The sequence below is a fragment of the Eulemur rufifrons genome, chromosome 8 (assembly GCF_041146395.1).
Source record: "Eulemur rufifrons isolate Redbay chromosome 8, OSU_ERuf_1, whole genome shotgun sequence".
Taxonomy (NCBI): Eukaryota; Metazoa; Chordata; class Mammalia; order Primates; family Lemuridae; genus Eulemur; species Eulemur rufifrons.
In genome coordinates this window covers 93,945,269-93,970,982 of record NC_090990.1, presented here as the reverse complement: position 1 = coordinate 93,970,982, position 25,714 = coordinate 93,945,269, and the positions used below count along the sequence as shown (strand labels likewise).

Below are 25,714 nucleotides of genomic sequence, written 5' to 3'. Positions count from 1 at the left end.
TGAGGTCCCCGGTGTCGGTGAGGCGGCTGCAGGCCCCTCCCTGCGAAGCCGCTGGTCCGGCAGGCGGGGATGTGACCGCGGGCCCTGCCGGCCTGCCTCGGGCGTCGTGTCAGCTCCCGTGTCAGTGCCCTCAGTTCACACCGATGGCGGGATCCGGTTGCACCTGGGGCGCGGAGCCGCCGCGGTTTCTGGAGGCCTTCGGGCGGCTGTGGCAGGTACAGAGCCGCCTGGGCAGCGGCTCCTCGGCCTCAGTGTATCGGGTGCGCTGCTGCGGCAACCCCAGCTCGCCCCCGGGCGCCCTCAAGCAGTTCTTGCCGCCGGGAACCACCGGGGCTGCAGCCTCGGCTGCCGAGTATGGTTTCCGCAAAGAGAGGGCGGCGCTGGAGCAGTTGCAGGGTCACAGGAACATCGGTAATTGTCACTGTCTCGCTTCTCCTCTTGCCAGGTCCCAGAGCAGACACACACTTCTGTCAGCCTGGCGTTCCATCTTCAGCCCTTTAGGCGGGAGAAGCGGGTGTGGCCCTCTTTATCACCTGATCTAGGCCCCTTTCCCTTTCCCCTTTCACTTTATTACTGTCTGCGGTAAGATGGAGATGGTGATCTGCGTTTAGTGTCACATAGTAGATGCTGTAAGTTCAGTTTGCTTTGGGTCTCATCGGAGAATGTCGCATTTATTAGCATAGAGAAGTGTTTTCTTTAGTAAAAAGAGGCATGTCTTTGCTAGATGTCATGTCTTGAGTGGAAATTTTTGAATCTTGGCATACCAGTGGGAAATGGAAACTATTTCAAGGGTTGTGGCATCAATGCCAATGACTCCCACGTAGTTCACCTGACATATATTTCCTGTGAATTTGGAAAAAGCGACTCAATATTACAGGGAGTCTTTATGGAAGTGTTAGATTTAGGAACATTTTATGCTTTTGCTCTTTTGAGAGACTGTTTCATGACACAGATATTCAGAATGTAAGAAATTTAATGATCACTGAAGATTGATCTTTGAAAGCAGTCTCCATTGTTATTACACCAACAGTGAGCTTATCATTAGTTATAGCTTTGGTCGATAAAGTAATGTCTGATTTCCTGGCAAGTATAATCCATACTTAATTTGAAGAGTGACCTTTTTTACAATACAATTTTGGAGAAGAATTTCTTAACACTAGTGTTGCATTTTTTTTAGCTTGCTAAATGCTATAACTTTGATATTGAAGAGGCAAGATTTTTGCTGCATAAGGACTTGTTGAATCTCTGCAAGATTAGGTTAAAATGTCATCTGGAAAGTTAATATTTGTAGAGCGCTATTTTGGATTAAGAAGCAGTCTTCATTGTGAAAGCAGTGTTCATTCTTAAAAGGAATGCATTGTGATATTCCTTTTAAGAGAGTTACTTAATATTTGGATTTTTACTTTTAATGATTTTTATTTGGCACCCTAAGTGCACATTCACCCACTACTAAGTACTTGGTGAGACATAAATTGAATCATTGTGCCATATTAATATCTTTGAATGGTAATCAGCTGTTCAAGGTTGTCTCATTTTATTAAAATAACGCAGTTACCCAAAGATTTTACTCATGGGAAAAATAAATTACAGTGGAAGCTTGCTCATCAAAGTTGTCCTTATTTAGACTATTCCAAATTTGTACTGCAGAGTTATCTACTTTAGTAGTAATTTACTTTGAGTCTGATTTTAAAAGTATTATAATTTGTTTCTTTTTTAGTGACTTTGTATGGAGTCTTTACAATCCATTTTTCTCCAAATGTGCCATCACGATGTCTGTTGCTTGAACTCCTGGATGTCAGTGTTTCGGAGCTGCTTTTATATTCTAGTCACCAGGGTTGTTCCATGTGGATGATACAGCATTGTGCCAGAGATGTTCTGGAGGCCCTTGCCTTTCTTCATCATGAGGGTTATGTCCATGCAGACCTCAAACCACGTAACATACTGTGGAGTGCAGAGAATGAATGTTTTAAACTCATTGACTTTGGACTTAGCTTCAAAGAAGGCAATCAGGTAAGAAATAACCTTTTCTTTTCCCTCATAGTTTAAAATCTAGTGGGTCTAAACCAAATATTTTTAAATAACAGGTATAGTTTAGTAGGGGCTTATGAGACATTACTATCTAAAATACCTGGGGATGAAGCAAATCAAAAGGATTTCAGTGCTGCCATATGAAAAAAGGACATATGTTTGGGTCAGGTAGGAGGAGCTAGTGAAGCACAGGAGAGCTCTGGAATTATTAAAAGTACTTAATGCACATACAATGCTTTTTAAATTTTATGAGCATTTGGTTAAGTGCTAAGTTACTATTCCTGGTGTTTTCAGTTTTGGGACTCTGTTTCATGGCAGAATGCATGTGACAGTTCTGGCAAATCCTCCATTATCCATAGTTTATCAGTTCTTTGCAGAGTGTTCTTATTTATCAGCAGTACCTAATAAGTAAGAGACTATCCAATGAAGACATCTTTACGAGAAGGTGTATGGAAAATATACAGCTTGCCTCTGAGAAATACCCAGTTAATGAGCCAAAGAGTTATGATAAGTAAGAACTAAAAAATTCTGGCATTTAGTTTGGCAGTGGTTTACTGCACTTTTAGAGAAGTAAATACACTGAAAAGATAGATGGAAACTGAGCAGCTTTTTATTGATTGTAATATTTATTCATCTTCTTAGGATGTAAAGTATATTCAGACAGACGGGTATCGGGCTCCAGAAGCAGAACTGCAAAATTGCTTGGCCCAGGCTGGCCTGCAGAGTGATACAGAATGTACCTCAGCTGTTGATCTTTGGAGCCTAGGAATCATTTTGCTGGAAATGTTCTCAGGAATGAAACTGAAACATACAGTCAGATCTCAGGAATGGAAGGTAAACTGCATTAGTGCTTTGCTTTGGGGTTCTTAATCCTAATTTAAGAGTATTCAATTTATGATGATTCTTGTCGAGGACTCCTATTGCTTTCTTTCATCCATACTCCTCTTTTTGTATTTATGGTACCTTAAATGCCACTACTCCTATGGCAACAAATGTGTTAGTGAGCATTGCATTCTTACTGTTCCTTGCCTGGGGCCTGGCATGTAGTAAGTGCTTGATGAAATGTTTGAATGAATATATTTTCCAGAAGAAACAAAAGTGATTCTTTTGTTTAGCAACTTAGTTATATTAGGTTTTAAAGTATTACTAATACAACCATGTTCTAAGTTAAATGATAATCTTTACATAATGCTTCATAGTTTAAAAAATATTTTAATACCTTAATATCAAAATCAATAATAATTCCAAAATACTGTATTATTTACCAAACCTCAAGCCTAAAGGATACTGATATCATCACAATATTAAAGTCCCACAATATGTTTGAAAACATACTGTAGTTAATTCTTAACTTATAAGCAGACAAAAAGTTCATTTAAATATTAGAGATTAGGAACTTAGATATTAAAGAACAAGTATTTGATATTGAGTATTTTAATATTACGCAACAGGTTTTTTTTTTTGAGCATCTAAATACATAGTGTATGGCTATTATAACATGAAGAGTTTTGTTTCTTTTAATCCCCTAGTCACTGATTTCTGGTGTAGCAATTCCTGGAAGAAATACTTTAATAACCTAGTCAGTATACCTAATGCTTGTTTGGGGTAAAAGAAAAATGCTATCATGGGAGTAAAATCAGTATCATTCTTTATCGATGGTATTCCAGAACAGTCAGGAGGCTAAGTATTCTTTCTTAGTGCTAATCCAAATATAAATCAATTACTTGAATTAGCTTTGACTGTCAACGAGCCCTTTGGACTATATCTGCTTGGTCCAGAGCTCATCAGAACTAGGTCACAGTTTAATTTGTGTGAATTTGAAGGCATGATGTGTACTAATGGTATCCCTAATAGATGCCTCTCTAGATAAAACATGATTTTGTTTTATCACCTTCTACGGAGGCAAAATTGCTAAGTGGGTATGACCATAGGCTCTGAAGTCAAACTGCTAGGTTTCATACCTTGCCTCTACTTCTTACTATTTAGGTTCACTAAACCATGGTTTACTTTCTGTAAAATGAGGATAATGATAGCATATGTCTTCTAAGAGTATTGAGGTTAAAAAAGAAACGATACTTAGTTTTTGACAGAGGGTGCAACCCATGGTAAGTATTCTATACATTTTAGTGATAATGATGGTATCAGGTCTTTTTACTCATGTACACAGTTCCAAATTCTGAGTTACTGTAGTATTGAAGGAGAAAGTGTTACATTCCATGAAGATTTAGAGTATGGATAATATGTCAAACTTAGTGCTTCATTTTGTCTTTATTTTATTTCTGTCTGAAAACCAAAACCTGACTTATCCATTACACATTCATTTTCTAACTTTGCATTAAACTACATTTTTATGTGGCTGTTTTGGTACTTGTTTCTTTATTCTTTCATCTAGTAGATGTTCATAGAGTGCCAGGTACTGTGCTAGATGCTGAGAATGGAGAAAAAATTTTTCTCCTCTCTAGAAACTTGTGTAAATTACCTCCTTCGTTAAAACTGTAAGCTCTCAGAAGAGAGTGTTTTCTGTTATGTTACTCACCATGTATAATACTACCTGCCTAGTACTCAATAAAAATACAGACTGAATTGAATAACCAAGGTAGACTTTTCTCCTTTTTTTTAGGCAAACAGTTCTGCCATTATCGATCACATATTTGCCAGTAAAGCAGTGGTGAATGCCGCAATTCCAGCCTATCACCTAAGAGACCTTATCAAAAGGTATGGTATGTGTGCTGTAAACTTGCTTTGTATATGTTTACTATATGAAGTGGTTTTTTTCTTTTTTTTTTCTCTTACTTACTGAATGGATTTATATTATGATGTCTAGTTTGATCAATCAGGTAGAGGTTTTGCTTCCCTAGAAATATGAATTTTAGTTTAGACAGTCTCTACAGGACAGCTTTCTATAAGGAGCATAAGTAATCAAAATTTATTTTCAAAGGGATGTTCTTTGTTTATAGTGAGTACCAGATGTTAAGCTCTTCTTGGCAGCTACTTACTAGAAGATAGATCCTGGACCATTATACCTTTGGCCTCTCATATCTCTGGCAATTCTATATACTTGATGGAAAACAGGTTTTTAAAGTGTCTTTATTAATGAAAGAGTGGGTTTGCTTCTTTGGATGACCCAAAAGAAAACCCAAAATATTTTGAATACGGTAGTTTTTAAAATTATACTTTATATATTTACCATTGACAGCTCTCTGGGGACAACAGATACAGTGTTTCTGATAATCTGAATAGATCCGAGTACAATAGATATTTTGAACATATGTAATAATATGTACAATGATGTGTCAGTTAATGATGGGAATACATTCTGAGAAATGTGGTGTTAGGTGATTTTGTTGTCTTGTGAACATCATAGAGTGTACTTACACAAACCTAGATGGGGTAGCCTTCTACACACATAGGCTGTATGGCATAGCCTATTGCTCCTATGCTACAAACCTGTATATCATGTTACTGTACTGAATATTGTAGGAAATTATCACACAATGGTAAATATTTGTGTATCTGAACATATCTAAACATAGAAAAGGTACAGTAAAAAAATAATGGTATAAAAGATAAAAAATGGTACACCTGTATAGGCCACTTAAATGGAGGGCACATAAATGAAGCTTGCAGGACTAGAAGTTCCTCTGGGTGAGTCAATGAGTGACTGGTGAGTGAATGTGAACACCTAGAACATTACTGTACACTACTGTAGACTTTATAAACACTGCACGTGTAGGCTACACTAAATTTATAAAAAAAAGTTTTCTTTCTTCAACCATAAATTAACCTTTGCTTACTGTAACTTTTTTACTTTATAAACTAATTTTTCATTAACTTTGAACTCTTTTTTACTAGCATTTAGCTTAAAACACGTTGTACAGCTGTACAAAAATATTTTTATTTTCTTATAAGCTTTTTTCTATTTACAATTTTTTTTTACTTTGTATACTTTTTTTGTTAAGAACTAAGACAAAAACATACACATTAGCCCCCTAGGCCTACACAGGGTTGGGATCATCAATATCACTGTCATCTACTTCCACACCTCGTTTCACTGGAAGGTCTTCAGGAGCAGTAACAGGCATAGTGATATCATCTCCTATGATGATAATGCCTTCTAGAATACCTCCTAAAGGACCTGCCTGAGGCTGTTTTACAGCTAACTTTTTTTTAATAAGGGATATACTCTAAAATGATGATAAAAAGTATAATATAGTAAATATATAAACCAGTAACACAGTTATTATCAAGTGTTATATACTGTACATAACTATATGTGCTATAATTTTATATGACTGGCAGCACAGTATGTTTGTGTACACCATGTCACCATAAACACCTCTGAGTGATGCATTATGCTGTGATATATACAATGGCCACGTTGTCACTAGGCAATAGGAATTTTTCAGGTCTGTTATAATCTTGTGAGATCACGATTGTATAAATGGCCCCTGGTTGACCAATACATCATCATGTGGTGCATGAACTGTATTATCAAATAGTAGGCTTTTCAGGTTTCTAACATTATGGGCCAGAAATGAATAAAATAATTAGTATGCTAGAAAAGGATGGAGCTCATTTTTGAATCAGAGTATTATAGTATCTTTAGAATATTGGCTCTATTAAACCTTCACAATGTTTTTTTTTTAACTTTTTAATTTTGAAATAATTACAGACACATAGGAAGTTGTAAAAATGTTATAGAAAGATCCCTACCCTGTACCCAGTTTCCCCCAATGGTGACATCTTACATTACTAGTACAACATCAAAACTAGTAAATTGACATCTTACATTACTAGTACAACATCAAAACTAGTAAATTGGTACAATCCACAGAACTTATTCACATCTCAGTTTTCCACATAGTTATTTGTGTGTGTGTGTTTTTCAGATTAATTGTAAATAGCTGTTAGTGTCTGATTGATATTAGAAATTACAAATTAGATTTTACGTTGAGGAGGTAGCAGTGTAAAATTATAAAATGGATTCTAGCCCAAAACTCAAATCATTTAAGTTCTAGTATTGACTTTTATTTTTCAATAATAGCTTTTTTCCTGATTATACAAATAATGCTAATTTTGGAAACTGCAGAAAATTGTGATGAAGAAAATAAAAATTACAAACCTACTTTCTAGTGTTAGCACTTTGGTGTATTTCTTTCTAATATTTCTTTGCATATTGTATTGTGTACACATGCAAATTATTTGAACTTTTTTGTAGAGTAAAACACAGATATTGAAACTGCTAATAAAATCAATGTGTAGCTTAGTGATTTTTTAGGAACATTGTAACCACCTCATAACTACCAATCATGTCAAGAAATAGAACTTTGCCAGCAATCCCAGAAGTCCTTTGTGTCCCATTCCAATCTCAAACCTAAAAGTAACCACTACAGCAGACTTTTATGGTAATCACTTGTTTTCATTATAATGTTATTACCCAAGTGTGCATCCTTAAACACACATTAAAGCTGAAGTGGTTTAGTTTTGCTCTTCTAAAAAAAAATCCCTTTTAAGTCTCTCTTAATTTAAAGATTCCCTTACCTTTTCTTATCCCCCTTTTCTCTTTTAGTTTATTTATTGAACAGCCTAGATTCTTGGCTCAGTATAATTTTGCACAGTCTGAATTTTGTTGATTGTTTCATTATGGTATAGTTAACATATTTCTGTTTAAGTCCTCTAAATTGGTAGTTGTATCTAGAGAGTTTGGTTTTTTTTAATGAGACTGTAAGACTATAGATAATATTTTACTTTTTTCATAAGCAGGCACTTAATGTCGTTGTCTATTTTATGACTTAGCAACTGTTGATACTAATGCCTAGATCCATTACCTTCTTAGGGGTTTTAGAATGGTGATTTTCTGTCATTTGTCCTTCATTTGATTAGCCAAAGAAAAAGTACAGGTTGTCTCTCAATATCCTCAGGGGACTGGTTTCAGGACTCCCAAGGATACCAAAAAGATATTTAAGTCCCTTATATAAAATGGTATAGTATTTGCACATAACCTGCACATATCTTCCCATATACTTTAAATCATTTCTAGATTACTTGTAATATCTAATACAATATAAATGCTATGTAAATAGTTGGTATACTGAATTTTAAAAAATTTATATTATCCTTTATTGTTTTTTTTCTCTTTTTTTTAAATTTCAGGATATTAAAGGAGTACAAATGTTTTTGTTACATGGCTTGAGTCAAAGCTATAAAAGTGCCTTTCACTCGAATAGTGTTCATTGTACCCCTTAGGTGGGTTTTTGCCCCTCCCCTTTTCCCCCTAGCCTCCTGCTTGATTTCCAATGACTTTTACTTCCCTCTGTGCACTTGTATGCCCAATCAGTTAGTTCCAATTTATTAGAGAGAACATGTGGTCTTTTCTTTTTCATTCTTGAGATATTTCACTTAGGATAATTGTCTCGAATTCATTCCACAGTGCTGTAAAGGCATTAATTCATCTTTTTTATGGCTGAGTAGTACTCCATGGTACACGTTTGCCAAATTGTGTTAATCCATTCATGAATTGATGGGCACTTGGGTTGACTCTAGGTCTTTGCAATTGTGAATTGTGCTTCAGTAAACATTTGAATGCAGGTGTCTTTTTGACAAAATTACTTCTTTTCCTTTGGGTAGATATCGAGTAGTGGGATTGCTGGATCGAATGGTAGGTCTACTTTTAGTTCTTTGACAGAGTTCCATACTGGTTTCCATGGGACTTGTACTAATTTGCAGTTCTACCAACAGTGTATAAGTCTTCCTTTCTCCCTGCATCTGCGCCAGCATCTATTGTTTTTGAACTTTTTAATAAAAGCCATTCTAGGCCGGGCACGGTGGCTCACACCTGTAATCCTAGCACTCTGGGAGGCCGAGGCGGGTGGATCGCTCAAGGTCAGGAGTTCGAGACCAGCCTGAGCAAGAGCGAGACCCTGTCTCTACTAAAAATAGAAAGAAATTATCTGGCCAACTAAAAATATATATAGAAAAAATTAGCTGGGCATGGTGGCGCATGCCTGTAGTCCCAGCTACTTGGGAGGCTGAGGCAGGAGGATGGCTTGAGCCCAGGAGTTTGAGGTTGCTGTGAGCTAGGCTGATGCCACGGCACTCACTCTAGCCCGGGCAACAGAGTGAGACTCTGTCTCAAAAAAAAAAAAAAAAAAAAGTAAAAAAAAAAAAATAAATAAAAGCCATTCTAACAGGAGTGAAGTGATATCTCATTGTGGTTTTAATTTGCATTTCCCTGATGATTAGTGATGTTGAGCATTTTTTCTTGTGTTTGTTGGCCGTTTGTCTATCTTCTGAAAAACTTCTGTTCATGTCTTTTGCCCACTTTTTAATGGGGTTGTTTGGTGTTTTCCTTACTGATTTGTTTGAGTTCTTTGTAGGTTCTGGATATTAGCCCTTTATTGGATGTATAGATTGTGAATATTTTTTCCCATTCTGTAGATTGTCTATTTGCTCTGTTGATTATTTCTATTCTTGTGTAGAAGCTTTTTAATTTAATCAAGTCCCATTTATTTATTTTTGTTGTTGCTGTAATTGCCATTGGGGTCTTAGTCATAAATTCTTTGCCTAGACCGATATCTAGAAGAGTTTTCCCCACGTTTTCCTTTAAAATTCTTGTGGTTTCATGCCTTCTATTTAATTCTTTTATCCACTTTAAATTAATTTTTGTGAGTGGTGAGAGGTAGGCATCTTGTTTCATTGTTGTACAGTGTGACTTTCCAATTTTCCCAGCACCGTTTATTGAATAGGGCTTCTATACCCCAGTGTACGTTGTTGTCTGCTTTGTCAAGGATCATTTGGCTGTAGGCAGATGGTTTTATATCTGGGTTATCTATTCTGTTCCATTGGCCTATGTCTGTTTTTGTACCAATACCACACTGTTTTGGTTACTGTAGCTTTATAGTATAGTTTGAAGTCTGGTACTGTGATTCCTCCAGGTTTGTTCTTTTTGCTTAGGATTGCTTTAGCTATTCAGGCTCTTTTCTGATTCTAAATGAAGTGTTGAATTATTTTTTCTAAATCTGTAAAATATGCCATTGGTATTTTGATGGGGATTGCATTGAATCTGTAAATCACTTAGGGTAGTATGGACATTTTAACAATGTTGATTCTACCAATCCATGAGCATAAGATGTTTTTCCATTGGTTTGTGTCGTCTGAGATTTCTTTCCTCAGTGTTTCGTAGTTCTTCTTGTAAAGATGTTTCACCTCCTTGGTTAAGTATATTCCTAGGTATTTTTATTTTCTTTGTAGCTATTGTGAATAGTATTGAATCTTTGATTTGACTCTCAGCCTGACTGCTGTTGGTATATAGAAATGGTACTGATTTGTCTACATTGATTTTGTACCTTGAGACTTTGCTGAATTTATCAATTCCAGGAGTCTCTTGGTGGAGTCTGGAGTCTTTGGAGTTTTCTAGATACAAGATCATATCGTCTGTGAAATCGGTAGTTTGACCTCCTCTTTCCTGATTTGGATACCCTTTATTTCTTTCTCTTTCCTGATTGCTCTGGTTAGGACTTCTATTCTACGTTAAACAGAAGTGGTGACAGTGGGTACCCTTGTCCAGTTCTTAGGGGGAATGCTTTTGACTTTCTCCTTCAGTATATGATTTTGGCTGTGGGTTTGTTATATATGCCTTTTATAATTTTGAGATATGTTCCTTCTACGCTTAATTTGTCAAGAGTTTTTATCATGAAAGGCTGCTAGATTTTGTCAAATGCTTTTTGTGCATCTATTGAGATGATCATGTAGTCTTTGTTTTTGTTTCTGTTTATGTGGTGAATCACATTTATTGATTTCCATATGTCAAAGAACCATCCTTGCATTTTGGGGATGAAGTCCACTTGGTCATGGTGTATTATTTTTTTGATGTGCTGTTGAACTTGGTTTGCTAGTATTTTATTGAGAATTTTTCTGTGGTTTTCTTTTTTTGTTGTGTCCATTCCTGGCTTTGGTATCAAGGTGATATTGGCTTTGTAAAATGAATTGGGGAGGAGTCCCTCCTTCTCAACATTATGGAATAATTTCTGCAGTATGGATACCAGTTCTTCTTTGTAGGTCTGGTGGAATTTGGCTGTGAATCCATCTGGTCCAGGGCTGCTTTTTTTTATTGGAAGACTATTTATTACTGCTTCAATTTTGCTGCTTATTATTGGTCTGTTTAGGAGTTCTATTTCTTCCTAATTGAGTCTTGGAAGGTTGTTTATTTCTAGGAATTTGTCCATTTCCTCTACATTTTCTAGTTTATATGCGTAGAGATTTTCATAGTATTCACGGATGATGTTTTCTATTTCTGTGGTATCAGTTGTAATATTTTCTTTTTCATTTCTGATTGAGCTTACTGGGGTCCTTTCTCTTCTATTTCTGGTTAATCTAGCAAGAGGTCTATCAATTTTGTTTCTCTTTTTAAAGAACCAACTCTTTGTTTCACTGACCTTTTGCATTATTATTATTATTATTATTATTTCTTTTCCATTTCATCTAGTTCTTCTCTGAGCTTAGTTATTTGTTTTCTTCTGCTGGCATTGGGTTTGGTATGCTTTCCTTTTTCTAGTTCCTTGAGATGTAATATGAGGTTGTTAACGATCTTTCTGAGTTTTGATGTTGGCATTTAAGACTCTGAATTTTCCCCCTAGGAATGCTTTTGCTGAATGCCATAGATTTTGATAGGTTGTGTCCCCTTTGTCAATCAGTTCAGGGAATCTTTTGATTTCCATCTTAATTTCATTATTGACCCAATAATTGTTCAGCAGCAGATTGTTTAATTTCCATGACTTTGTGTAGAATTGAGTGTTACTCTTGGAATTGATTTCTAGTTTTATTCCACTGTGGTCTGAGAAGATACATGATACGATTTCAATTTTTAAAAATTTGTTGCGACATGTTTTGTGACCTAAGATATGATCAGTCTTGGAAAATGTCCCATGTGCTGATGAGAAGAATGTATATTCAGTAGAATATTTTTGAGTAGAATGTTCTGTAAATGTCTGTTAGGTCCATTTGTTTTAGGGTCCCATTTAGGTCCAGTGTTTCTTTATTTTCTACTTTGATGATTTATTCAGTTCTGACAGTTGGGTGTTGGATTCTCTGGCAATTATGATGCTACTATTTATTTCCTTGTTTAGCTCTAGTAGAGTTAATTTTATGTATCTGGGAGCTCCTGTGTTAGGTGCCTATATATTTAAGATTGTTATGTCTTCTTGTTGAATTGCTCCCTTTATATAATGACCATGTTGGTCTTTCTATACCGTTGTTGATTTAAAGTCAATTTTGTTTGATACAAGAATGGTTATACCAGCTCTCATTTGGTTTCCATTTGTGTGGAATGTTTTTTTCTATCTTTTCACATTGAGCCTTTGTGCATCCTTGTGGTTTAGATGTGCCTCCTGGAAACAGCAGATACTTCGGTTGTGTTTTTTCATCCATCCAGCCAGCCTATGTCTTTTGAGTGGCTCATTTAAACCGTTAACATTAAGAGATAGAATGGATGCAGTTTTGTTCATCATGTTGGGTTTGATTGCTTTGTTTTCCCTCCTGTGCTATTGTTTTATAAGAGTTGTGAGCGTCAGCCTTTTGGGGTAATTTTATACTGGTGGGTATCTATTGTACTAATTCATGTATAAGGCTGTTTTGAGTATTTCCTTCAGGGCAGGTCTGGTCATGACAGATTCCCTCAGTGTTTGCTTGTCTGGAAAAGACTGAATTTCTCCATCAATTGTGAAATTTAGTTTTGCAGGATATAAATATAAAATTCTGGGCAGGTAGTTTTTCTGTTTAAGAAGATTGAAGATAGGGTCCCACTCCCTTCTGACTTGTAAGGTTTCTGCTGAGAAGTCTGCTGTTAGTCTGCTGCGTTTTCCTTTGTAGGTCAGTTTTTGCTTATCTCTAGCGGCTTATAGAATTTTCTCCTTCATTTTGACTTTGGCTAGGTTGATTACTTTGTGTCTTGGGGATGTCCTATTTGCTGTCCTTCACTCTGAGTGTCCCACATTGCTTCTCTGTGATTTCACAGTGTTCCTTCTGAGAAGAGCTATCTGTAGGTAGGCATCTGCCTGCAATTTATACTGCTTTCCATGAGAGCGGCATGCTCACAGACTGTTTCTAGTCCACCATCTTCCTCTGTACTTTTTGAATCAATTTTTTTTTTTTTTTGTAAACCTAAAACCATTCCCTTTCCCTTTGAGCCCACGGTTGCCAAGCTTCTCTTGAGGTCTCCTTATGGTGGCTTCAGGATACTCCTTCAGCAGTGGCAGCCAAACCTCATGCCAACTCCTGCCGGTGGCTGCAGGGGAAACTTTCTTTTTTTTTCTGAGTTTTTTTGATCCATGTTTGGTTGAATCCATGGATGGGAGTACCTATTGATGTGGGACACATGGATATGAAGGGCCGACTGTAAGTGCTTGATATTCTTTCTCTTTATTTACTAGTTTTCAAAATAATGAGTTGGTTCCTTGTCATCTTCTAAAGCTGATCATTACCTTTTTTAAAATTAAAAGTTTCATTATAAACTAATGGATTTAAATATATTTTATGTATTTTAATTCATTGCAGTTTTTATTCTATTTGAATCTGAGATTGTCCCATCTTTGATGAATGGAAACCTCTGCATGTTGGTTTTGGCAGACCATATTATCTTTGATAGCTTCCTTGCTATGTGGTATAATATATTCCCAGTTCATCTTATGCATTTCCTTCCCCAGACCTGCAATTAGCCATTCTTCCTAGAAGCCTGGTTTCTTTCAGAGGAAACGGTATTTTAAAACCACAGTCTGTGTATTAGGAATACTCACTGCTACTAGGGTGGTCATTGTTTCTAGGCCTTTCAAGTGGACAGAGTTCATGTTGATGTTTCCAGTTCAAGTTTAGGACCACACAGTTTTTACTTTTATTTTATGTCTACATCTCTTTTCTTCCACATCAAGACTTGTGGTTCTTAAGAATTTCACAATTACCCAGTTGGTTTATTCTACAATAAACATAAAACAGTCTCAGAATAATAGTACTCTAAAAGATTACTTAAAATAGTTAAATTATTTTTGCCTATGGTCTTCCTGTTCTCCCATTTTAAAAATAGTTTTATGTGCATCATCAGATTATGTACCCATTATATGCTGTCTGTCTTAGTATTCTCCCATTTAATTTTAGTTCTACATGTAACTGTATATTTAATATTCACCATCAGTCCTTGTGTTGATGTCTTTCTAATCATTTTAGTTTGCTGAATCTTATTCTCTAGATCATACAATGAATATTTTCTGAGTTTTTGCATGTTAGTTAAACTGTGCTTGTTATACATGAAAGTGTGTTTAGCAGTACAGAAAAATCCTTGGCATATATTTTTCTTTCTTAAGTTTCTTAAACATGTTACTGAATTTTCTTCTGACATACAATGTTCTTATTGAAAAGTTTGATAACTCACTAATTGTCTTTTTATTAAAAGTCACTTAATCTCTGTGTTTAGATGCCCAAAGGATTTCATCTTTTTCTTTAAAGACTAGTAATTTTACCAGAATATATCTTGATTTTGATTGTTCTAGGTCAATATTCTTAGTTCTAGGTCAATATTCTTATTTCTTAGGAACATGGTATGCCTTTCATTGTGTAGTTTCAGATCTTTTTTTGTTTGTTTTTGAGAAATGTTCTTAGGCCGGGCACGGTGGCTCATGCCTGTAACCCTAGCACCCTGGGAAGCCGAGGTGGGAGGATCGCTCAAAGTCAGAAGTTCAAGACTAGCCTGAGCAAGAGCGGGACCCTGTCTCTACTGAAAAATAGAAAGAAATTATCTGGACAACTAAAAATATATAGAAAAAATTAGCTGGGCATGGTGGCTACTACAAGTCCCAGCTACTCAGGAGGCTGAGGCAGAAGGATCGCTTAAGCCCAGGAGTTTGAGGTTGCTGATGCCACGGCACTCTAGCCAGGGCAAAAGAGCAAAACTCTATCTCCAAAAAAATAAAAAATAAAAAAAATGTTCTTAAATTGTAGCTTTTAGTTTTTGTTCTGTTCTCTTGCTTTTCTTTTCTTTTTCAGGTACTCGTCTACATATGTTTGATTTTCTTTACCCATATTCAGTATTATCACTTTCTCTTGAATCCATATTATCTCTTTCATTATTTCATTTTGATTTTTTTAAAAATTTTCTCCTTTCTGCCTTTTATTTAATATTATCTGTTGAATTAATTCATCTTTTTATTAATATCTCTTCCAACATAATTTTATGAAAATTTTTTGAATTTCTAATTCTTTCCTGAGTCCTATAACCTAATTTTTGAGATTTTCTAATTTTGATTAGTGTTGCTCTTTCATATCTATATCATAAGTGGTAGATTAATGTGTTCATCTGTGCATGGTCTTTGGCTATTTGGTGTGTCCCTATAGTTTTGTTATAGATGTTGTCTGTGGGTTTTTTGGTTTTGCTATCAAGTTGCTTTATTATTAGGGATATTTGACAAGATTCAGTCATCATCCCGCCACTTTTTTTTTTTATTGCATTACCCTAAGTCTGTGTCTAATTTTTTTCACTCACTTTTACAGAGTTTGGATCACTTTCCCATATTTCATTTGTTAGTCAAAAGCATTATTTTAGATCACAGTATAGTGTTATGTTATAAGATATATCATGATTTATTGAACCATTTGCTAATAAATGGCATTTATATTCTTTACAGATGAATGATTGAATAAATCATGCTAATATAATTAATGCTGTGATGAACATTTAGACATTTTTATTTTTGTTAATGGTTGCATTTTCAAAAGATTTGGCAGTAATTATAAAGATACCTGTTTTCATGTTTTAGCATGCTTCATGATGATCCAAGCAGAAGAATTCCTGCTGAAATGGCATTGTGCAGCCCATTCTTTAGCATTCCTTTTGGTAAGTTATATATGTCTTTTATTTTTTTCTTGGTCATTTGACAATCAAAGATATCAGGAGTAATCTATATTCCTAAGCTCCTTTATCTGTTGTTCACCAATTTATATGGGGAGGATTTATGTTTAACTATATTATGATGAACTTTAACAGCCCCTCATATTGAAGACCTGGTGATGCTTCCTACTCCAGTGCTAAGACTGCTGAATGTGTTGGATGATGATTATCTTGAGAATGAAGAGGAATATGAAGGTTAGTGTTTTCTAAGTTATATTCTAATGCGTCCTTCTTAACTAAGTCTGGAATAGATTTATCTATTCATAAGATTCTCATATTTCCCTAATTTATAATGTCCTTTTGACTCTTTTACATATCATCTTTATCAAATCAATACAGAAGATTAATTTTCCCAGCGACTTCTATCTCTCTGGTCTGTCTCTTCTAGCCCTTCTTTATGTTTTTATTTCTCCATTTGAGCTTTCTTTTTTGCTTTTAACTACTCACTCATTCAAGACATATTTACTGAGTACTTTCTATGTACCATTGTGGGATTATTCCCTGTCTTTAGTATAGTAGAGGAGACAAATTTATAAACATACAATTATAGTTGTGATAATCTGATCAGTTAAAAGCTAAAGAGGTAGCCAGAGTACAAACTTATTTTCTATGTTTAAGAATTTGGATTTTATCCCAGACGTGGTAACATTGGAACATAACCTACATGAAAGAATTTTTTATCAAGCATGCAACAGTCCCTGGCTTATGGTAACTACTCCAGTGAATACTTGTTCTTTGTTGAGTGCAGTAAGGAATTATTAAAAATTGTAAGTAGGAGAAAGATATAATCAAACTTGTATTTTAGTAGGAACATTCTGGAAGTAGAGGGGAATGGACTAAAGCAGGGCCAAACTTGGACCAAGATCAACAGCTGTGAAGCATTTGCATCACCCTAGTAGTATTACTAGAGAGGCAATTTTGTATAGCAGTTCAGAGTATAGTACAGTGGTGGTTCCAGAAATTTTGCAAAGGAGATGAGAGCCTTGAAGATGAGGAGCGCATCGGCTGGCCATTGGAAGTTGACAACGACCAGCTGAGAGCGGTCATTGAAGCTGATCCTCTTACAACTACACGAGAAATTTCTGAAGAACTCAACGTCAACCAATAGAATTATGGTCGTTTAGCATTTGAAGCAAATTGGAAAGGTGAAAAAGCTCGTTAAGTGGGTGCCTCATGAGCTGACCGAAAATCACAAAAATTATCATTTTAAAGTGTCATCTTCTCTTCTTGTACGCCACAACAGTGAACCATTTCTCGATTGGATTGTGATGTGTGACAAACAGTGGATTTTATACAACAACCATTGACAACCAGCTCAGTGGCCGGACCGAGAAGCAGCTCCAAAGCACTTCCCAAAGCCAAACTTGCACCAAAAAAAGGTCATGGTCACTGTTTGGGGGTCTGCTGCCGGTCTGATCCACTACAGCTTTCTGAATCCTGGTGAAGCCATTACATCTAAGTATGCGCAGCAAATCGATGAGATGCACTGAGAACTGCAATGCCTGCAGCTGGCACTGGTCAACAGAAAGGGCCCAGTTCTTCTCCACGACAACGCCTGACCACACATTGCACAACCAGCACTTCAAAAGTTGAACGAATTGGGCTGTGAGATTTTGCCTGATCCACCACATTCACCTGACCTCTTGCCTACTGACTACCACTTCTTCAAGCATCTTGGCAACTTTTTGCAGGGAAAGCGCTTCCACAACTAGCAGGATGCAGAAAATGGTTTCCAAGAGTTCGCTGAATCCTGAAGCATGGATTTTTATGCTACAGGAATAAACAAACTTATTTCTCATTGGCAAAAATGTGTTGATTGTAATGGTTCCTATTTTGACTAATAAAGATGTGTTTGAGCCTAGTTATTAATATAATGATTTAAAATTCACGGTCCAAAACTGCAGTTACTTTTGCACCAACTTAATAAAAATTAAAAGAGCCAGGTCTATATATCTCTAAAGCTCTTTTATTAATATTTTTCTATTTCAAAATATCAATGGCTTAATATTTAATACTCTCCTTGTAGAAAATTAAAACATTACAGATAAGGCTAATTTTACCACAATACCTCTAGTAAGGATAAATCATTTCATATCCTTGAGCTTTAATATAGTTATCTGCCGAATGACACAAATGTGCTTTCTTTGAGTCTGTGGCAATTGTAAGAGTCTCCAGTCTCTCAGCTTTTCAGGATCTCTATTTATCTGAAAGAAAGTCTTACCCTCAGCATTGTTTTAGTCAGGTCACTAAGGTACAGTGGCTCTAAATAATCTCTTAATATCAATTAAAAATGCTACCTATGTCCTTTAAACCTGTCTACCTACTGTCTTCATCACCTCTTTCTATCTACTACACACAATTTTAATCTCTATAAAACTCAAGATTGGGCTTTTCTGAGTAAACCTTAGGGAGACTGTATGTACTCTTTTCTTTGAATTTTGCTGTGTAATACTTTTTTCTGCTTCTAAATACACTGAGTATTTAAATTTGCATAAATATTGCTATTAAATGTTTGTGTTTAAGATTCTCCACATGATCTAAAGTACAACAGATAATATAGTGCCATTAAATACCTTTGTTCTGATTAGCAGGATCATCATCAAATAACATGTATTGGTTACAGGTAAGTTTGCTTAGCTAGAGATTATTATATATGTTGGAACAGCTGTCTTGTAATTTTGATGGGGCAGGGAAGAAAGTTAAATTCAAACTTTACATTGTAGACCAAAATAAATTTCAAATCAAGTAAAGATTAAAATACTTGAAAAAAAACAAGTGATGGAATGAAATAGTGAAAGAAAGGAAAGAAAGGGCTGAGAGAAGGATATTGGGCAGGTAGAAGGGAAAGAAGAAAAGAAAGAATTTTTTAAAATCTAAAAAACCCTTGGAAAATTTTATTTTTTAATATTCCTGGAGTGGGGAAAGGCCTTTCTCAATTGTGATACAGAAACTCAGAAGCAATAAAATAATGATTCAACAAATTCTACACTGACAAAAACTACCCTAAGAAAGATTTAAAGACAAATCATAATTTAAGAAAAAATATTTACAGCGATTATTACAGACAGTTTATAGGAAAGGAAATACAAATGCATTTCACATGTGTTTTCAGACTCACTTATTACTGAAATGCTAATTTAAACCAAACTGCAATATCTTTGTTATCTATCCACATTAACAGTGATAAAAACATTTAATAATCCTCTTGTGTATAAGGGGACGGGAAGACAGATGTACTCATATGTCACTGGAGAGAATTTACATTGGTAAACTTGTATGGAAAAACAAGTTGGTAATTCTAACAAAACTACAAATTCATGTCAATTTTTATCCAGCAATTCTATTTCTAGAATGTCAACTTAGACATACACAAATGCAACAAGATATGTGCAGGTTTATCTATTCAATATTGTTTTTAATGGCAAACAGTTTGGAAATAGTTTAATTATTTAATTATATAAAGGACATATTAGTTTATTGAACATGCATAGAGTAAAATACTTCACAATCATAAAAACAAATGAGAAAATATTATGTAATGATATGGAAATATCTTAAAGATATGTTGTTTAATAAAGAAAAACCAAGATTGGGATTTTTTACTTACAGCATCCATAATCATATTTGCCTGTGTACACTTACAATTAAGGCAGAATATGGAAGAAACTGATAATGTTTGTTGCCATCAAAACGGGGAATGGAATGGCAGTTGGGAAGATGGGAAGAAGACTTTATTTTTTAACATTTTGAATTATTTGAATGTGTCAACTATTCAGAACATTAAATTTAAAATATAAAAAGAAAATTTTTAAATGCACTGAATTTATATTCGTGAAGCTTAATTTTAGAAGATACAGAAAATGACCTTATTAGGATATGTATTTCTGAATTCTTTGATGATTTAAAATTTTAAAATATTGAATGCTTGTTAATTATATCAAAGCAGTTACTGTTATGTGTTTTAATAACCAGATGTTGTAGAAGATGTAAAAGAGGAGTGTCAAAAATATGGACCAGTGATATCTCTACTTGTTCCAAAGGAAAACCCTGGCAGAGGACAAGTAAGTGAATGTTTTTGTAATTGTAGAGTTATTCAGAGGTTATTAAAGTTGTGTTAAATGTTTTTAGTTCTGTAGAAAGATATACACAAATTTTACTAAGGATTATGAATTTTGCATGATTTTTATTTTCTTGTGCTTTCTACTTCTAAAAGTTCTATAATATGCTTATATTTTTTAATTACTTAAAATTTGTTTTTAAAGAAGTATTAATCTACTTTTGAACCATTGTAAACAGTGGCACCAACTAAATCATTTATATCAAGTTCAGCTAAAGAAATATTTTGGTTCCATTTTGTTCTAATTAAGTAGGTTAGAAAATCAGTTAGGTTAGGTTCTCATTATAATAGAAATTATCAGTGGTAATTTAAAGAAGGTAAGTATGCTGGACTGAGAATCCTGGATCCTGAGTTCTGGGCTCAGTGTCACTAGCTTTGTGATGATCCTCAATTCCTCCATCTATAAAATGTATGGCCTAAAACTGTAATCACAGCATTTTCTCTAGAAATTCTGTAAATTTTATGACAGAGGATATAAGAAAATCTTTATTTTATCTAGTGTTTTTATTTTTTGAGAAACAGAATATTGTTTGACTTTATCTCAGGGTTTTTTAATCTTGACACATTGACATTTGAGCCTGATGATTTTTTGTTGGGGAAGCTGTTCTGTACATTATATTATAGAATGTGTAGCAGCATCCCTGGCCTCTACCCACTAGATGTCCCTCCACCCCCATTGTGATAACCAAAAGTGTCTGTAGACATTGCCAGATGTCTTTTGAGGGGTAAAATTGACTCTGGTTGTAGATTATTATAGTATCTTATGACTTAGTATTATGAGAATTCTTGGCTATTAAGATTTTATTTTAGTCTTAGTGAAAAGTTATTGCCAATCTAGTAATAATAGCATTTACCTCATTTAGTGTCAGGAGCATGCTAAATGTTGTTTAGTCATTTAATCGATATTTATTCAGCATTTATTGTGTTCTAGCCACTTAGCATAAAATAATGATCAAATCAGACAAAAAAATAAATGGTGATAAGTGCTAGGGAGAAAAATAGATTGAGGTAGAGGCTTAAGGAATACTGGGGTAAGGGGAGTTGCACTTTCAAGAATGGTAGTAGGAAAGGACATGCTGAGAAGGTTACATTTGAGTCAAGGTTTGAAGGAAGTGAGGAAGAGAATTCCAGGCAAAAGAAACAGCAGTTATGCCTGATAGATTTGAGGAGGCTAGTGTGGTTGTAAGAGAGAGAGAAAGGGGAAGAATGGTAGGAGATTAGATCAAAGAGGAGTTTAGGGGATGTAGCTCAAGTAGAACAAGCCTGTAGGGCATTGAGATAACATTGACTTTTACTCTGAATGAGAAGAAAGTATTGAAAGATTTTGAATCAGGAACTAACATGATCTGACTCAGTATTAACCCCAGTGGTCAAAATGAAATGGATGACATTGAATAGAGAAACAGGAGAAATAATTTCAAGAGAGAAGTATGTACTTTTAAAGATAATGTGAATAAAAAAGTATAGAGAGCAAATTTGCTATGTTGAGATACTTAAGAGAGTGAAAGCAGCTTTTGATAAACTCTTGGAATCACAGATTTAATTTATTTAGCTATTGAAAATGTCCATTACCTAGTTGACAAAGCCAGTTTTCATTTGAATTTTACAATTCAAATAAACATGATTTTTAAATATAAAAACCACTGAAAAATATTAATAAATTATGAATGCATCTTACACAATTACAAAAAAAGTCCATGATTAAAATAATATAGCTTTAATATAATTTAATTTCATAATAAATTATAAAAATAATTTGCTCTTATATAGTGTGGAATAATGTGATTTGTAAAATTGTAGGTTACTTGTAAAGCAAAGAGTATGATAAAAAGCATGATATTCCTTCTCTAAATGCATGTCTACTCATTTATTGAACTTTGGTGTATAAGTTTGGGAGTAATTAATCATGTAAAAAATCAGAAATAGATTCATTATTCTCACGGACATCATGTTCTAACTATCCTTTTGTATTGAATGAAAAAGCCAACATCTACTTTTATTGTTTTGGAAAAATAGCTATAAAGTATTTCTAAGATGAAATAAAATGAACATTAACTGATTATATATTTCAGTATGTAGTTCAATAATGGAGATTTTATTATATGAAGTACCCTACTCTGAAAGAGATCACATAAAATTTTACCAATAGTGTTTTTCCGAAGCAGTTATACTTAAAAAGCCTGACTGACTATACTGCTTTGGCCATTTGGAAGTACTTTTAGTTCCAGGTAATGATACATTTTAGGGATGGGTTTTAAGAATAGCTGACAAGTACCAATTACCGTTACATATATGAAAAAAGCACTTTTTAATATTGGATGATCTCTACTTTGTTTTTGAGAGCTATATATAGCTTGGAAATAATCATGGGGTGGAAGAGGCAAAATCAGTCCCACCTCTCCATTTTTCAGTACATATGAATTCAGAAAATCCTGTCACAGGTCCAGAATATCCTAGGTCTCATGTTATACATCACCATTAACAGAAACATTTGCATAAGACATTGAATGACTAGTCATAGGCAGGGTATGGGGGCTATGTTTATCAATGAAGGAGGATTCAATAAGAAATAGGGTACTATATTAGGGATTGTCTTTTTTTTCCATGCCCTGGAAGTTTTTAGACCCTGTGGAAATAACTTTGTTTTGTCAAGTGGGAAGAAGGGCTTCTATGAAAGGGGATATGAAAAAGGATAATCTGCCTGAACTTGTAGGTAGACTGATTTTAGGAAAAGGTATAAATGAAAGTTGAGGATCTGGAAATTGATTTTCTAAAATGATCTGTTCTCACATCCCCTTGAAAGTCTTTGAGTGTCCTAGGATGCTGGAACACCGGTTCAAAGACTGTTATCATAATGAATGAGGCAAACAACCAAGGAGGGAGATGCAGTTCTTTATCTCATTCACTGGTTTGGTTTACAGGGCAGCTGAGGACAAATCATTTCAAATCATTTTGCCTTCCTGTAACTTTTGCTTTAGGTCAAAACAAAAAGAATTTGTAAATTATATTTCTACCCCAGGTAGGAATTCAGATTCTCTAGAAAGGGAAATTTTCTAGAAAGGGAAGATTCTCTAGTGTTAAACTTCTTCCTTCTATAGTTATGGCTTACAGTTTCCACACATCTTTTAATACGTATAATTTCCAGCAGCTTTCAAACAATGTTTTTTTCTTCTTCCACTTCTAAAAGTGCATATTGTCTTTGAGGCACCCTTAAAATGCAGTTGCTCTCTGGGCTGTTCAACCCTACTTTTGGCAAGTGTCTAGTGCTGTTCATCACTCTTGTATGAACTTGGCAAAAGGTTTTACATCTTTCACCCAACTTGTCTTTCATGGATTTTTCAAAATTGAACTGAATTGTAAAGAAGTATTCTAAACCTTGCTGTTCTAAAGTATGGTTCATGGACCAGCAGATTAGTATCACCTGGGAGTTTGATTAGAAATGCAGAAACTCAGGCCACACCTTAGACCTGTGGAAGCAAAATCTGCATTTTAACAAGATCCTCAAGTGATATATTGTACATTAGAGTTGGTAAAGCACTGATCTAAAACAATCTTGGTAGAAATGAAATTATTTTGTTTTCTCTGTCCTCCTTCAGGTCTTCGTGGAGTATGCAAACGCTGGTGATTCCAAAGCTGCTCAGAAATTACTGACTGGAAGGATGTTTGATGGGAAGTTTGTTGTGGCTACATTCTACCCGCTGAGTGCCTACAAGAGGGGATATCTGTATCAAACCTTGCTTTAATCAGTAACCTAAGGACTGTTTCCTGTTTCTCCTCTTCCATTTCCTGGGTTATTGTATTCCACATCTGAATGCAGGAGTACCCCCTTATCATTTTAAGGGGGTACTTTTTACATTTATTTAATCCTACTAATGTGCAGCCATTGCCCAAGCAGTGACTGCATCACAAACATTTGGCACTGAGTAGGACAAGACCCCTCAGCTATATATTGAGGGGTTTTAGAGCATCCATGTGGGCAACCTTTTTTGTGCAGTAGGGCAGGTGCTGCTCTCAGTATGTAACCTAAAAAGAAATTAATTATTTCATGTGACCATGAAGCAAGGGTGAATATGTGTAGTGAATATTATTAACAAATTTGTTAGGGTTGGTGACATCACTTAGAGATTATTCCTTTATGTTGTCAGGTGGTTCTTCCTTATTGTTGATATCCATAGCTGGTAGTGGATGCTCTCAGTAATGTTAAGTAATTGTCAAGCAGCAGTTACCTACTGTGTTCTTAACACTGAGTTGTGAATCTTTTTAAAGGAGTGCTGTAGTACTGAATATTCCTTTAAAGAAACTGCAGTGAGCCTACCTACATCTTTTTAAATTAAGGCTTTTAAAATAGAAAGCTGATGCTTGATCTTGCACAATTTTTATGTCTAGTATGTATGCTTGAGTGTGCAGGTGTGAAAGATTAGAGAAAATGTGAGTCAGTATACTTTATAGTGTGAATCTTGTGAGCTAATACCATCTGTACCCATCTCTTCCCCACCTGTTTCACATCTGTAAGATTTAGTATATATGTTTTGAGAGTTGGTCAGTCTGATAGAATGTAAATGACAAAACAGTTCATTCCTGAGAGGCTCAGAGCAAACTGGCATCTAGCCTAGGGTTACATTGAAATTCTTAAAGTGATTGGAACAAAGAAAGTTTTGCTACCTATAAATCACCCCATCCTTCAGTCTACTTTAGACCTTGTATTGGTTCATCTATTTTGTACTAAATCTCCTATAATTGTAAGATTTCTCAAGATGTGGCTCTACCTGCTATGATGGAAAATTGGAGTAGGTCAAAAAGAAAGAAATATACAGTGAAGGGAAAAGAAAAATAGTCAAGGAGAGGGTAAATAATCAAGGATTCTTTTTTCTTCCTTTCTGTCTCTCTCATTGTCCCTTCCCCCTTCTTCTCCCCCTTCCCTCATTCTCTGCCTCTATCTGTAGCTGAAGAAAAGCTAGAGGAACAGCATCCCAGGTAGTCTGGCTTTTGACTGCAAGGAAATTAAGAAAGGTATAGATATGATAAGGTAGAAGTAGAAAGGAAGAAAAACTCAGAAGAAATCTTAAAAGGATTTATAGTATACATGAGTACATGGACCCAGGTTGATTACATGGTTTTAAGAATTATAATTATGCATTTTTCTCACTTTATGGTAGATTGTCTTTAAAGGTATAAAAATTAGGAAACCTATATAAAGCACTGATTATACAAAAAAAAAAAAGCAAGTTATATACAGGTTATGAATTTTTTGCCTGTTTTCCCTACCTGAATGAAATTTTTATTTATTAACTTTTTTCCTAAGGAAAAAGTCTTTTATATATTTCCCTGCTTTAAGCCTCTTCATATAATCTTTCCTTGTATGTGCCATGCAGATTATTGAGAGTCCAATTAGAATTTACATTTTAGAGAATGAATTATTATTTTCCTCTATTCAATCACTGACATTTTAGTTATTTACAGTTACCAAGTTATTGAGGACTCTCTTTTAATATTTATTATGAAGCCAAATTTGGTAGAAGGAGGCTGATTTATGAATTACCAAAGGGTCTTGTGGCATGGTCCCCAATACGTGCCCTTAGAAGGAATAACTATTATGTTTTATTTTGGCCCTTTACAAAGGTTGATTAGCTAGTTCGTTT

General features: G+C 34.9%; 1 protein-coding gene across 2 annotated transcripts; it reads left to right on the top strand.

Moving 5' to 3' along the window:
* UHMK1 (U2AF homology motif kinase 1) lies at positions 1-25,245 on the top strand. Of its 2 annotated transcripts, XM_069478419.1 has the most exons (8): positions 1-411; positions 1,718-2,010; positions 2,671-2,862; positions 4,649-4,743; positions 15,828-15,904; positions 16,055-16,153; positions 19,931-20,019; positions 23,672-25,245. In XM_069478419.1, the coding sequence occupies exons 1-8, from the start codon at positions 144-146 to the stop codon at positions 23,816-23,818; spliced, it is 1,260 nt and encodes a 419-aa protein (XP_069334520.1). In that variant the 5' UTR covers positions 1-143; the 3' UTR covers positions 23,819-25,245. The 2 variants fall into 2 exon arrangements, with proteins under 2 accessions (XP_069334520.1, XP_069334521.1); XM_069478420.1 differs by lacking the exons at positions 19,931-20,019; positions 23,672-25,245 and adding an exon at positions 17,202-17,675.
* Positions 25,246-25,714: the final 469 nt, after the last annotated feature.

What these genes read in the sequence shown, in the direction of transcription:
- UHMK1 (XM_069478419.1), top strand. Translation starts at nt 144, where the DNA reads ATGGCGGGATCCGGTTGCACCTGGGGCGCGGAGCCGCCGCGGTTTCTG. An exon ending in GCAGGGTCACAGGAACATCG is followed by an intron (nt 412 to 1,717) that starts GTAATTGTCACT and finishes TTTCTTTTTTAG; the next exon opens with TGACTTTGTATGGAGTCTTT. An exon ending in ATTCTTTAGCATTCCTTTTG is followed by an intron (nt 15,905 to 16,054) that starts GTAAGTTATATA and finishes GAACTTTAACAG; the next exon opens with CCCCTCATATTGAAGACCTG.